This window comes from Diorhabda carinulata, chromosome 6, assembly GCF_026250575.1.
Source record: "Diorhabda carinulata isolate Delta chromosome 6, icDioCari1.1, whole genome shotgun sequence".
NCBI lineage: Eukaryota > Metazoa > Arthropoda > Insecta > Coleoptera > Chrysomelidae > Diorhabda > Diorhabda carinulata.
Genome location: NC_079465.1, coordinates 3,768,989 through 3,783,752, shown reverse-complemented (window position 1 = coordinate 3,783,752; position 14,764 = coordinate 3,768,989). Strand labels below are relative to the sequence as shown.

General features: G+C 33.2%; 1 protein-coding gene across 2 annotated transcripts in view; it reads left to right on the top strand.

Annotated features, from left to right (window-relative positions):
• LOC130895238 (early growth response protein 1-B) overlaps window positions 1-14,764 on the top strand; it is a 41,733-nt gene that overhangs the window by 23,247 nt on the left and 3,722 nt on the right. Inside the window, exons 1-2 of one of the 2 annotated variants that reach the window (XM_057802444.1) lie at window positions 3,052-3,569; window positions 12,333-13,480. In XM_057802444.1, the coding sequence (XP_057658427.1) occupies window positions 3,245-3,569; window positions 12,333-13,480 (1,473 nt within the window). In that variant the 5' untranslated portion in view covers window positions 3,052-3,244. Of the gene's footprint in view, window positions 1-3,051; window positions 3,570-12,332; window positions 13,481-14,764 lie in introns of those variants that run through there. The other variant, XM_057802443.1, reaches the window with a different exon arrangement.

The window sequence follows — 14,764 nt, the reverse complement described above, 5'->3', positions numbered from 1 at the left end:
CTCCAGCTCTATACATTCGCCACTCTCGCCAGTCTCGATTCAATTGAAATCGCGACAGTTTCTGTGCGAAAAATGTTCAAAAATTTCGGCCATGGTGGTACTTTGTCTAAAAGAGGAAGATAGAGAAAACCGCAGAAAGAGAATGCAGAGTTATTTTTATTTTTAGCTTTGTTTTAGGGAAAACATTATTTTTCGTGTAACAAAAATAAGAAACGATTTAAAAAGCGCGATTTTTAGCATGTTTTGTTTAAAATTTTCAAATGTTATTATTACAAATTCCAAACGACACGCGTCCTGCAGCCGTGAAACGAATGCACAATCGGAACACGATCGGATGCATCATCGGACACGTGTCGGAAAGGTGTGAACTACGCTTTAGTATCATTTTCCTCTCAGGCACTCGTCCGACTGTACGATCGTGGTCGGATCGGAAGGATACATGATAGGTGTATACCGGCCTTTATACGTTCATTACCAAAAACCTGTTGATACATGTATAAGGACGACGACTTTTTAATAAAAGATTTACTTTTCTGTTTTTTACGTATTTACCCAACAAAGAAAACAGTTTTCTTCATACAGGGTGAGCCAATTGTATGAATATTTTAATTTTTTTTATGAACATCAATCACAGTTACGATTTAAAATTATTTCTTATCATACAGGATGTTGTAAAACTACTCAAACACATGATTGAACGATGTTTGATGTACTTTGGTTGTACCGTTCTTAAGATACCATATTTTTGTTGGCGTAGAAGTTAAATCCTGACGAATCCATTTAATTTAGAAACATGAAGTTTGCAACAGGGATATAAGATATCAAATATTGACCAAATTCAATTGACAAGTACTTCATAACTTGACTACCACTTCCAACTTCCTCTCGTAGGTAGGACGTGGAAAGATCCTTGATGAAGTGAAAATATCTTGGCCCCATCGTGAGAGGTCCGAAATATGAGTATTGGAAAGCTGATGTCTCGGAAAAGGAGCCTGCTGGGAGCATAGTTTCTAAAGTCAACATAACCAAACTCCGGATTAGAGTTGGTACAAGAAGAAAAAGAAGAAGATACCTTTGACTGACATGAAGAAGACGATGATGGTTGTCGTCGATGGAGACAATTGATTCTTGGTGTTAGGTTCAGTAGTACACAACTACTAGAAAAATTTGCCAGACATACAGGCATGAATCTGCTTCTAGGATTCTTAGGAATCACTTTCACCAACGAATACATTTTTGCTTTTGGTTCCTTCGAAAACATCGAAAATAATAATAAAGAAAATTATTAAATCGTGAAAAATCCTTGAAGAAATTGACAAAAAAACTGAAAAACTTGGTCACGAAAAACAAAATTACGTGCTTAAATGACGTAGATACAGATTAAAACGTGTTAAAACTTGTATATACCTCTGTTGATTAAGTGTGAATTGCCTAGTTCCTTTTGGGTCTGATATCGGTTCCCATAGTCCGAAAAATGAAAAAAAAAACTCACAAAATGGTTATATCATTATATTGAATCACCCTGTAGGAGAAATAGTCTACAAAAATTAATATATCTGCTATTGTTCCAGCAATTGATTATATTTTTATTGTTTTTTCGTGTTATTATTTGGTATTGTATTAAATATATTTTTTAAATTCGATCCCCGTAAATAAAATCATAAAATTATTATATGCAGATGATAAGAATCAATTTTTATCCTTAAATTTAGTACTTACTACCCGTTCAACACCTACAAACCGCCGGTTTCACCGTTTTTACAACTATTTAGTAAGTTGAGAAACGAATCTATCACTTTATTTAATTTATTTCCACCATAAATTTAAAAATTTAGACATTTATATATAACAGTGCAAAATAACTGGTGATTTACTCGTTTATACCCACTCAAATCTACAAATACGTATAAATAACTGTCAATATAATTTTATCATTTTGTCTATGAGCGTCAGGTAGTACTAGACATATGTTTGTATGTCTGTTGATTTTTTTTTATAAACAATTATTATTAATAAACAGTTGTGAATATTGTTGAACATAAAATAAGTTGAAGAGAAGAATTTAACGTATCCAAGCCTCAAATACTAACACTAAATATCAATATTGTTTCATATTTGGCAACGTTGTTAAACTTGAATAAAATAAATCTTTATTGAGAAATATATTGCGACATGGGGCATAAACAAATTACATTTAAAAATTTTGAAATGATATATTTTATATAAAATATTTTATCTACCAAAAATCATAACCTCAAAGCACAGAACTTATTATAGCAGAAGATTTGTTAATGCAAGTCACAGAGTTGGACGTGTTATTTTATTCAGTTAATTTCAGCAGATTTATATAGGTGACATCTATTGGAAATAGTGCATAAGAATATAGACAAATATTTAGACATAAATTTCATTATCATTTTTACGAGAAAAGCAGCCGTTTACGTACTTAACCTTGTATGGTTTTTGAATGAGGTGGGGCTGAAAATATATTGGGCGAGTTAAGCTCGCTACGCCACTGTACATTGGAGATATGAAATATTTCTCTTAATATCTCAATTTTTAGAGTAAATAAATTCGATGACGTATTGGGTAAGTCGCGTATTCCATTAGAATTTTAATTTTTTTTTGAATAAAATCAACATTTCCTTAATTTATTTGAAATTTAATCGTCATTTGGATGCGGCGTTCGGTTATTACAGATAGTAAATTTCAATTAAGAAAATGTCGTCCGTACAATAATACGTATCCATCTGTTCCGAAAAATTGAAATAACATCAAAGCAACATCACCCACGGGAATTTCACTTAGTGTAATGAACCCCTCGCGCAAAAATACAACCTGTGGCAGTTCGTCCAGCTGTTCGAACTATTAAAAAACCACCTTAAAACCCCCAATTAGTTACATGCTCCCTGTAGCACTTCTAAGCGCCACTATTACGTCACGTCGACGTCACAAAGTGGGGAGGTGGCCGTTGGAGGGGCGAGCACACTGCCTCTCTCTGTTATTGGCCAGCCCCTTACTGACGACTTCCTAATATGGAACAGTGACTTCATTCATAAAACTAAACTCGTCGCGGTCGCCGATCAGTTCCCGAGATCAGTTCGGTGCGAGTAGGCGCGCGATTCGTAACTAAAACGAAAACAGATAATAGCGTTAATTTGAAAAACGGTTAAGTGCGCGGTTAAACGCGCTTTTCGATTCCGAGTGCCCGGGTGGCGTAAAAAACCAACCAAAAAGTGGCAAAATGATCATGGACACATTAGATACGCTGCCTAATCAGCACCACCACCACCATCATCACCATTCTTCGGCGTTTTTATTGACGGAAAGTGCCGTCGCGGCAGCCGGACATCACTTCAACGTACTAAGCTTCGATACATGTTTATATAAAACCGGAAGTAGTAGTAACAGCGGAGGTAGCCCTATTCCAGCTTCTATTTGCTCACCTTCGGACGATCCTTCTCCTTCGGAAGCCCAACCTGGCGATCTTAATACTCCAGTAACAACGTCCAGCGACGCTCCGACTTTCTTCGGTCCTAGCACCGTCGTCGAACCGCCGCCTATTACAGGTTAGTTTCAAAAGAAAAATTCGTAACCGAAAAAAAAAAAAAAACTGAGAAGAAAGTAACAGGTGCAAATTATATTTCGCTCTGAGCTAAATATACTGCGGACGCGCGGCCGTGGCTGACAAAAATAACTCTGCCAGTTTCATGTTATGTCTGCGAATAAACCGTGTGTCGGACTCACGATCCGATATTGTATTACGGAATTTCAAAGTTTGACATAATATTCGATTTTGTCGCTATTTATTAGTTTATTAAAACGTCAAATATAGAATTTGCTGAACGACGTCACGGGTGATGAATTTTCGGAAATAGAATACGATTTTACAATTTTTTATTATTCAAACGATGAGGACGAAATTAGAGGATATCATCTACCCTACAACTGACGATGTTGCATAAAACAATCAGATATCGAGGGACCAAATTCCGCGATATTTTATTATTATTATTATTATTATTATTATTATTATTATCATTTTGGTCTTTATTTTCTTTTTTCTATATTCAATAGTATGGTGAGTCTATTAGTTGGAGGTAATCCAATTAGAAAAATACCTTTTGACCGCCTCTTATCTTTTCGTTTTGATTCAGAATCATAATTGTGGAACCAAGTTGCATATCTATAGATGTAGAATAATGCAAAAAACGTTTTTTTCTCTCTCGCATATCAAATGTTGTAGAGAAAGTCGCGTTTATATGTTTTTGCTTACGTTTCACACATAACTTTAGCTAAAATATTATCCATGCTGCCTAATAAGATGCTTACAACTTTTTTTTTTGGTTAATCTACGATCTCGCATCGTCGTAATCTTTATTTTTGTCGTTTTCTAACGTTAAACCACTTTTTCGAATACAGAGGTCGTTATGGAACAACAAAACTATTTATCACCAATTATAACTATACAAAGATGGTAGATACTTAAGAAATCTATCTAATCTGTACCTTTTTAACCAATTTCTTATAAAAACGTTGCAGTCTTTTCAATATTACGCTTTTGGTTTGAACCATGACCTTTCATTGTTTCAACATTTTTCCTAGCGTGTGTCGTCCCATGTTGATGTTGTTCTTTTCCTAGTCACCCCTGAAAAATTCCCTGTGAATTGTTTTTTACACTTTTATTTTTGTTTGGAGATGGTTTTTTTGTTTATCAGCCCCTTGCTTAATGCATTTTTCGTTCGTTACCTCTCAATACATTTCTCAATCCCTGCTGTTTTTTCCAACACGATCTGCAAGCTACTAACTTGTTGTATAAGTCCCTCGTTAACCTTGATTTGAATTTTTTTCTTTCTTTTTGTCCATTTTCATTCTATTTTCTGTCAATATTTGGTTCCAGTTGTTTGAATTTTTTGTACATATCTACAAAATATGTTAAATAAAAACTCGACGTTATAAATCAAAATAATTTGACGGTTATCTTTAGTAAACAGTTGATTTTGATCTAAAGGAACTTTTTCATAGGTTAGTTTCTTTGAAACACGTCAATTTCATGGGTCTTTATCAATGAAATTATTAGAAAAATTACATTTCTCCATTATTATTAACTAAAAAATAAGTTATCAAAATTGCTGTGAGTTGATTCTAACTTTGGACTCAAATCTCCTTCCACAAAACTTGGAAACAAGAAATAATAACTGAGGGTTGAGTCTGGATAATAAGATGGACCAAAATATAAGAATCATCATTAAATCCACCACATTAAGTTAGTTAGTTATCCTAAAAATCCAATAGTTCGATATCTTGGTATATAGTGGCGGATTGACGTTTAGTTCAGATTACAGATTTATTGATCGCCCCTCGTATTATAATGAACTAGTAAAATTGTTCAATGGTTCAATTTAACTCTAGACTAAACACTTTGGTGTTTGTTTTAACAACAAATGATATTTTTTTATACAATTGGATAAAAAAAAATATATTTCCGCGTCATTGATGGATAAAAATGATTATTTTGAGTTCCAGTGGTACAGAAAATGGTCTTTTTAAATTTAATCTTCTAAATCTAGCTTCTCCTAGTCTAATGTAAACAACAAAATTATTCTGAAGTAAGTTCTGTCGAAAAACTCGTGTCCTTGTGTCACTTTTTTGAAAATGTAAATTCCATATGAATGTTTAACAAAAAAATTGGTCATCTAAGTTAAATATCGTCAAAAAATTGAATTAATTTCATTTTTGATCGAACCCTTACTACATATGCTATTCAATGATGTTTTTGAAACCTTTTTACCGTAAACATTTCTCTGTTTTTCGATTTATTGTGGTGATTTGACGTTTAGTTGAAATTAGAGATACTTGTTGATAAAAACGAAGCATGAAATTTTGAAAAACGCAGATTTGTGGCTTGTATTACGCCCAATAGTTCGTAAACTTTTTTTGTATCATAGTAATAAGCTCAATTTTCACTCAATTCATATAAAAAATAATTTTTTCAATTGAACTTTTCGAAGTTTTATCGTTTTTTTATTTGAGCAATATTTTTTTCTAAATAATTCAAAAATTCAATTTAAATCAACTACAAAATAAATAAATTTCCAAACATTTTTGCATACGTTATCTTTTCATTCGATTTCTCGTAGAAAATCTATGAAAAATGTTCATAAAATCAAAATATTTGAAATTAGAAATAGGCACAACAATAAAATTTTCCTAATACGTCTCTGTTTGCTTAATCAAAACTTGTATTTGCTGATTTTTAATCTTTAGACGATATATAAGGAAGTTCATTAATAAAATAGTTGATTGTTTTTAAAAACGATACAATTTTATAACTTTTCCTTATAATAGCAAAATTTTTCATACTAATAAATATAATAACCGACAAAATACGTCGTAAAATTTATATTTAACGCGTTTCCTTATCGATTATATGTGACAATGAAAATTCATCCGCCATTTCTGTGTTACATCATAGTAAAATTTTGTTGAATGAAAACCTCAGCGCCTCAATTCTCTGAATGGATCGGTTTTGCCGCAGTATTGATTGTCCTCGAAAGCGATGCGCTGCAGTCTCAGAGACCGTCCGTCGCTTAAAAATCCAATAACATTGTGGTTAGGCTAGATCCGCTCGAGCATATGGTAACACTTGTTGCGATATAAATGTTCTTTTCGACTTTAGAATAATCGATATACATAATATATCGATTATAATATTAATCGGTTCATTTGGAAAACGGTCTTTTACTATTTAATTATCCAACCAACGAACTAAATCGTAATGCAAGTTAGATATCTTCTAATAAATGGCCTTTCACAATTATATTATTCAACCAACCAAATGATTGATATCATAGGTGAAACTTAAATTGACGAAAGAAGAATTGTTTTTCAATAATTCCTTTGGAATTTATGATATCTCAGATCTATAATTAAAATAATAAAAACTCCAATGTTTGGAGTTACTTGTTTTGATCACAAATTGTTGCAGTCGGGTCAAAAAATGACATTTTTAATTAGACTGATGACAGAAAAAATGCTTTCTAAATTTAATGTGGACAAAAAATGGCTTCTCTGGAATTAATTTGATTAAATTAAGCCGAAAAATGGTTTTCGCAATTTTAATTTGGTCAAAATTGGCTTTTTGATATTTATTGTAGTGGGAAAATGAATTTTCTGAATTAAATTTATTTAAAAAAATTTCTCAAATTTAATTTGGACAAAAAATGGCTTCTCTGGAGGTACTTTCGTCACTAAAGGACTTTTCTTGCTCAATTTTAATGAAAAAAAATGTAATTTCCAAGCAACAACAAGGGGTTTTCTGCTTTCTAGTTTTTCAAAAAATAGTTTTTTCCAGTTAAATTATAGAAAAAATTTCGTTCCATCTAATGTGGACAAAAAATGGCTTCTCTGGAATTAATTTGATTAAATTAAGCCGAAAAATGGTTTTCGCAATTTTAATTTGGTCAAAATTGGCTTTTTGATATTTATTGTAGTGGGAAAATGAATTTTCTGAATTAAATTTATTTAAAAAAATTTCTCAAATTTAATTTGGACAAAAAATGGCTTCTCTGGAGGTACTTTCGTCACTAAAGGACTTTTCTTGCTCAATTTTAATGAAAAAAAATGTAATTTCCAAGCAACAACAAGGGGTTTTCTGCTTTCTAGTTTTTCAAAAAATAGTTTTTTCCAGTTAAATTATAGAAAAAATTTCGTTCCATCTAATGTGGACAAAAAATGGCTTCTCTGGAATTAATTTGATTAAATTAAGCCGAAAAATGGTTTTCGCAATTTTAATTTGGTCAAAATTGGCTTTTTGATATTTATTGTAGTGGGAAAATGAATTTTCTGAATTAAATTTATTTAAAAAAATTTCTCAAATTTAATTTGGACAAAAAATGGCTTCTCTGGAGGTACTTTCGTCACTAAAGGACTTTTCTTGCTCAATTTTAATGAAAAAAAATGTAATTTCCAAGCAACAACAAGGGGTTTTCTGCTTTCTAGTTTTTCAAAAAATAGTTTTTTCCAGTTAAATTATAGAAAAAATTTCGTTCCATCTAATGTGGACAAAAAATGGCTTCTCTGGAATTAATTTGATTAAATTAAGCCGAAAAATGGTTTTCGCAATTTTAATTTGGTCAAAATTGGCTTTTTGATATTTATTGTAGTGGGAAAATGAATTTTCTGAATTAAATTTATTTAAAAAAATTTCTCAAATTTAATTTGGACAAAAAATGGCTTCTCTGGAGGTACTTTCGTCACTAAAGGACTTTTCTTGCTCAATTTTAATGAAAAAAAATGTAATTTCCAAGCAACAACAAGGGGTTTTCTGCTTTCTAGTTTTTCAAAAAATAGTTTTTTCCAGTTAAATTATAGAAAAAATTTCGTTCCATCTAATGTGGACAAAAAATGGCTTCTCTGGAATTAATTTGATTAAATTAAGCCGAAAAATGGTTTTCGCAATTTTAATTTGGTCAAAATTGGCTTTTTGATATTTATTGTAGTGGGAAAATGAATTTTCTGAATTAAATTTATTTAAAAAAATTTCTCAAATTTAATTTGGACAAAAAATGGCTTCTCTGGAGGTACTTTCGTCACTAAAGGACTTTTCTTGCTCAATTTTAATGAAAAAAAATGTAATTTCCAAGCAACAACAACGGGTTTTCTGCTTTCTAGTTTTTTCCAGTTAAATTATAGAAAAAATTTCGTTCCATCTAATGTGGACAAAAAATGGCTTCTCTGGAATTCATTTGATCAAATTAAGCCGAAAAATGGTTTTCGCAATTTTAATTTGGTCAAAATTGGCTTTTTGATATTTATTGTAGTGGGAAAATGAATTTTATGAATTAAATTTATTTGAAAAAAAAAATTATTTCTCAAATTTAATTTGGACAAAAAATGGCACCTGTAAAATAAATTTTGTCAAAAAAAGCCTTTCTTGTTCAAATTTAGCCAAAAAGTTTGTTGTTTGTTGTTAATTCAAAATTTTGTAATATACATGGACAAAAAATGTCTCCTCTAGTATAATTTTCTCCAAAAGGGCTTTTTTGTCAAATTTAGGGGCAAAATGATTTTTTCACATTTAATTTTAACTCAATTTATTCCAAAAATTTTGTCATTTTAAACTTTTCTCGATTTAATTTAATCAAAATATGATTTTTGTAAATCAAATATGAACAAATAATCGGTTGTATGCGTTTAAATTCAAAAAATGACTTCTGCAAGTTTATTTTATAGAAAAATGGCTTTTGCAATACCAATTTTGTCAGCAAATGGCTTCTCCCAATATAATGTGAACGAAAATTGTATTCTTTGAGCTTCCTCTGTCAAAAAAATGATCCAAATGGATTTTCTAAATTTATTGTTAACAAAACACGGTCTTCTTTAAGTAAAAAATGGTTTTTATTGTCAAAAATTGTTTTCCTTGGTTTAATTTGGTCCAAAAATGACAAATAATAAATATAACAAAAAACATTTAACTTTTTTTCCCTTTTAATTTATCCAATTCAATTCAGTTATTCTGAGCTAAGTTAAGGCCTAACGAATGGTAAAATTAAGAAAAAACTTGATCTTCTTCTTTCTAAGTTCCATGATGTGGCCTTTTACTAACAAACAACCATTTGAACGTTTTACAAAATCATTAAAATCTAATAACATAAACAATGTTGTGTATTTTGTTTTCCTACATTTATCATTACGCAATTTATTTTTATGTGCATAATTTTCTACGTCCCCTTTAAATAGTCGTAAAAACGTATGTAATAAATCAAACATTTTTTTTAATACAAAATTACCCGGTGCATTTCGTTAAACAGGATGTCCAGCACCGATATACCCTAAAAATATTATATCCTTATCGGATTTTGAAGAAACGACGGAAATATCCAATCAAACTAAAATAAAATACTGCATTCGAACTTAAACATAACCTCACTTTTCTTATGTTTACAAACAAGATAAAAAATATAACAGATTCCAATAGAAAAACTTTTTTCTAACGATTTTATAAAGAATACAATCATAGTAATATTCGGAACTTGAAAAAATCTTGAGTTTGTGATGGAAGATACTCGATAAAAAGGATTCAAGACACAAAGGACAACAAAACATCAATAAACAAAAATATATTGTGGTTTTTTTTTTGTATTTTTGAATCAGAACTAGCGTACCTTACATTTACAATGTTACCAAATAAATGAGAACGGTAAACCCTTTAAGATATTTTGACACTTTCCCAACAAAGTAGCAATCCTTTTAAGCGGTAAAAATCGTCCTCCAGGATGGATTCTGCTCTACACCAGCTTCAAACCGACCCGCGAAAGGTTCAAAAAACGAAATAATACGACAAAACAAATAGCACACATAATTTTTTATTAATATTCCCAACGGAGCTAAAACTATATTCATAATGAAGACTGAAACATATTTTCTAATAAGAGGTGTTATTTTGATATTCAAATGCCATTTTTTGAGATAAATGATCGGATGTTTATTTCATTATAAAGAGCAAGGTATGCCGTTAATAATGGAACCCAACATCAGCCAAATGGCCGCCACGACTGCGCTTACAGGACCATATCCTTTTCATGAAATTTTCCGTAACCAAATTGCAAAACGGCTGCCCTATGTCCTCGATAGCCTCACGAATTCCATCTTTGAGGTCTTGAATCGATGCTGGACTGTTGGCGTAGACCTTATCTTTCATGTGGCCCCAAAGGAAAAAGTCGCAAGGTGTTAAATCACAAGATCTCGGTGGCCAATTGTGATCACCTCTTCGAGAGAAATTTTTCCCGTAAAAGATCGATGGTTTCGTTGCTTGTGTGGCACGTAACGCCGTCTTGTTGAAAGTAAACGTTGTCCAAATCAATACCATCCAATTCCGGCCATAAAAAATCATTAATCATCTCTCGATAGCGCAATCCATTCGCCGTAACTGTTGCTCCAGCCTCATTTTCGAAAAAGTAAGGTCCAATGACACCGCCAGATCATAAACCGCACCAAACAGTCACGCATTGAGTACGGAGAGGATTTTCAACAATAACTCTTGGGTTTTCCGAGCCCCAGATTCGACAATTTTGTTTATTGACGTAACCACCAAGGTGGAAATGGGCCTCATCAGTTAAGACGATTTTCATGCATTTCAAAGACCCAATCAGCAAAGACACGACGTTGTTGATGATCGGCCGGCTTGAGTTCTTGTGTTAACTGAACTTTATAGGCCTTAAGACCCAAGTCTTTATGCAAAATACGGTGTAATGACGTTTGTGGAATAGCTAATTCCAAAGAACGACGAGGAATGGACAAACCTGGGCTTTATTCAACACTTTGGGCTACAGCAGTAATATTCTCAGTTGTTTTTGAGCGACGTGCACGGGTTTTATTCTTCACATCACTAACTTGTCCCAACAGCTCAAATTTTTCCACCAATTTCTGTATTGCGGTCCGAGAAGGTGCTTCACGTCGAGCCAAAAATGTTTTAGTTTTACGAACCGTCTCTGCCGAATTTTCACCATTTTTATAATGAATTTTAATAATTTCAACGCGTGGTTGAAGCGTGTATCGTTCCATTTTCATTAATAGCGTAGTTTCTACTTGTCAAATGTCAAAAAATGACAGCTTCGAAAGTGACATTTACCGAAATAGCGGGCTGTTCAAAATAACACCTCTTATTGGAAAACCTTTTATATTCTTTCCTAAATGCAAAGTACTTTTGATCAACGATTTAAAATAGTTGGAATTTCCACGGATTTCGCGCTTTCAATAGTCGGTTCACGAAAAGGTTTTATCTGATTCCCGAAGGAAAGAACAACAGCGCTATGAATGTGCAAGAATGTGTGTTGGTGAATACCATTAATTTCATTAGTTCCCGCGGTGTCTACTGTCACCCGCTTGAAATATTTTCTTATAAATTCTCTTCCTAACACGATATTGTTGATTATTACAAAAATGAGATGTGAAAACCCAGAAAAAACCATACTATCGATTCGTAGTTTTTGATATATTTTTGTGAAACTTCGGATCTACCCTCGTATTAATTATTTTGAATATTCGAATATAACACGTGCCCAATTATATTGTCCAATATATTGTAAATCTACACTTATCAATATACCAATGAATTTGATTATATATTATACATCTTATAAATATTCAACGATGATGCGGTTAAAATCTTCATTCTAGCAAACGAGAATAAAAATTCTTTATCTGCTAAAGTATCAAATTTACTATAAAAATCCATTCACAAAAACAAGATATGAATGAAATTCCTTAATCAGCAGCCTGTCTTGAATTACCCAAGTCGCTATATTAAACTATAAAATGATTCGTTTCAGGTTCCTTGGATCCTGAAGAACTGTCTATCGAACAACACGCCAGCCCGCACCATTCGCCCAGCAGTCATATCACAGAAAGAGCCACCCCTCAAGATACCGCTCTTTCGCCTAGTTTAAGAGAAGAAGAAAATACAAATCAGAGCACGTTAAGTATGTACCCTCATTCCAGTAACAACAACATGGCGAAAATACAGCACAGATCGGTTTATACATCAGCCGGCAGTCCGAATTTATCCGGAAGCATACAGATGCAAAGCGGAAGTCCGATCGGTATGTCAACCCAAAACATGCCACATTCACCTTCCGCCGTAAATCAATGGTTGCTATCTTCTGGAGATAAACCAATATATCCAGCTATGTTCGGTTTGCTTCAAGGCTCTTCCCAAAGTCCTCAACAACAATACACGTCAGCTACACCAAGTCCGGCAGGTACCCAATACGACGACAGATCTCAAACTGAACAACTAATGCTCACGATGGAATGTAATACTAATTTAGCTCTAAAACAACCGCCTTCCTATCCGAATTGTTCAGGTACAAGTACAAACCTCCAATTAGACATGCAACAAGACATGGTATATTCGCGAGTCGGACAACCGATGGGTACGCCTAAATACCAATGGGATACCAATCAAGATTACGGTTCACCGAACTCTAGTGCTTTAGTGATACCGGGACCGTCTTCTCTAATACCCAAACAAGAACCGTTTAGTGGATCATGTAGTGATCTCGGTCAGAGCTCGAGTTCGGGTTATAACGTACAATTAGCCGAATATAACCCTTCAACCAGCAAAGGACACGAAATACTCAGTCAGGTTTACCAACAAAGTCCGATTCCGTTGAAACTCGTACCGGTTAAACCCCGAAAATACCCGAATAGGCCGAGTAAAACGCCGGTTCACGAACGTCCTTACGCGTGTCCCGTGGAAAATTGTGATCGAAGATTTTCAAGGTCGGACGAACTTACGAGGCATATACGAATTCATACCGGACAAAAACCGTTCCAATGCAGGATATGCATGAGAAGTTTTTCGCGATCTGATCACCTTACGACGCATATTAGGACGCATACCGGTGAAAAACCGTTTTCGTGTGATATTTGCGGAAGGAAGTTTGCCAGGAGCGACGAGAAGAAGAGACACGCCAAGGTAAGTTCTCTTATTATCTCATACACTTTATACCTTGACATTCACAGCTCAATCATCTGAGACCTTTATAATCCCACCCGAGTTTATTCTCTTTACAACGGGTTCTGGTAATTGTCCTTTATCTAATCACTGATTTTCCAGGTTAGGATTGTTTAGAAAAATCAATTTTTCATCGCAATTATGAGACACTATCTGTAGGACTACCACCCTAGTATTGACCGTTTTTGATATTGGGAGTTTTTATGTATTCTTCGCTCGGTAATTTTTGTTTCAACTTTTGCACTACGCATTTGGGTGCAGTTTTCGTTTTTCCACGAACTCCTTTATGTTTTCCTCGACATACGATAGACCTGCATCCTAGTGAATGGCTTCATTGGTTATAAACCAAGGGACCAAAACCAACTTTTCGTTTTGGACTGACGTCTCTGTAAAATTTCAATCTTTCGTTTCCTATAATTCTTGTCCATAGGTTCAGACTGCTTTCAAGATGGTTTGGTAATAAAATTTTTCACCTAGTAGCCAGTACGTGGAAAGTTTTTTCCAGTTTAACTTCCTCTCCAGATGCATATCCAGATATTTGACTTCGTCTCTTTGTGGGTTTTCTTTGGAACTCAGTTTCATAAGCGGACATTTCAAATGTTTTATCCTCCATTTTGTCATATATTGTTGTATTTTGGCCAGGCTATTTAGCAGAGTTTCAGACGTTATTTCGGAATTTCTGTCATATGTAATGATGTTATCGTCATCAGCGAATGTGGTCGTGGTAAATAATACGCTTCTTTGTAGTACTTTGAAGGTCTTCGTTGAATGTTTAAACGTAATACAAATCAATTTTTTCGTCGATATTTCATACTAGATAAAACATTACTAGAAACAAAAATACAAACGTGTATTTTGCACTATATATAATATTGCGAGTGGGACAAACATCTTAATATTTAGAAAATAGATTTCAGAGACATTAATATGATAAATAGGTTTATCTAGAACAAAATAAGAAATTTGAACAAAATATATAATACTGTTCTATACATTTCACACTATAATTTGATACGAGGGCAGATCAATAAGTTTTTATCCTAAGATACTTTTACTCTGATAGCTATCTCTTCAGGTTTTTGGATGAAACTGCTCTTTACGATTGAAATTGACAGCACATCCGCAAAACTTGCCCATTTCAAGACTTTCTTCATGTAGAATAACAGAAAGAAGTCCGCAGGTGCTAGGTCAAGTTAGTGTGGTGGCGCACGTGGTAAAACACGCTGAATTCGTCTAAAAAATGCT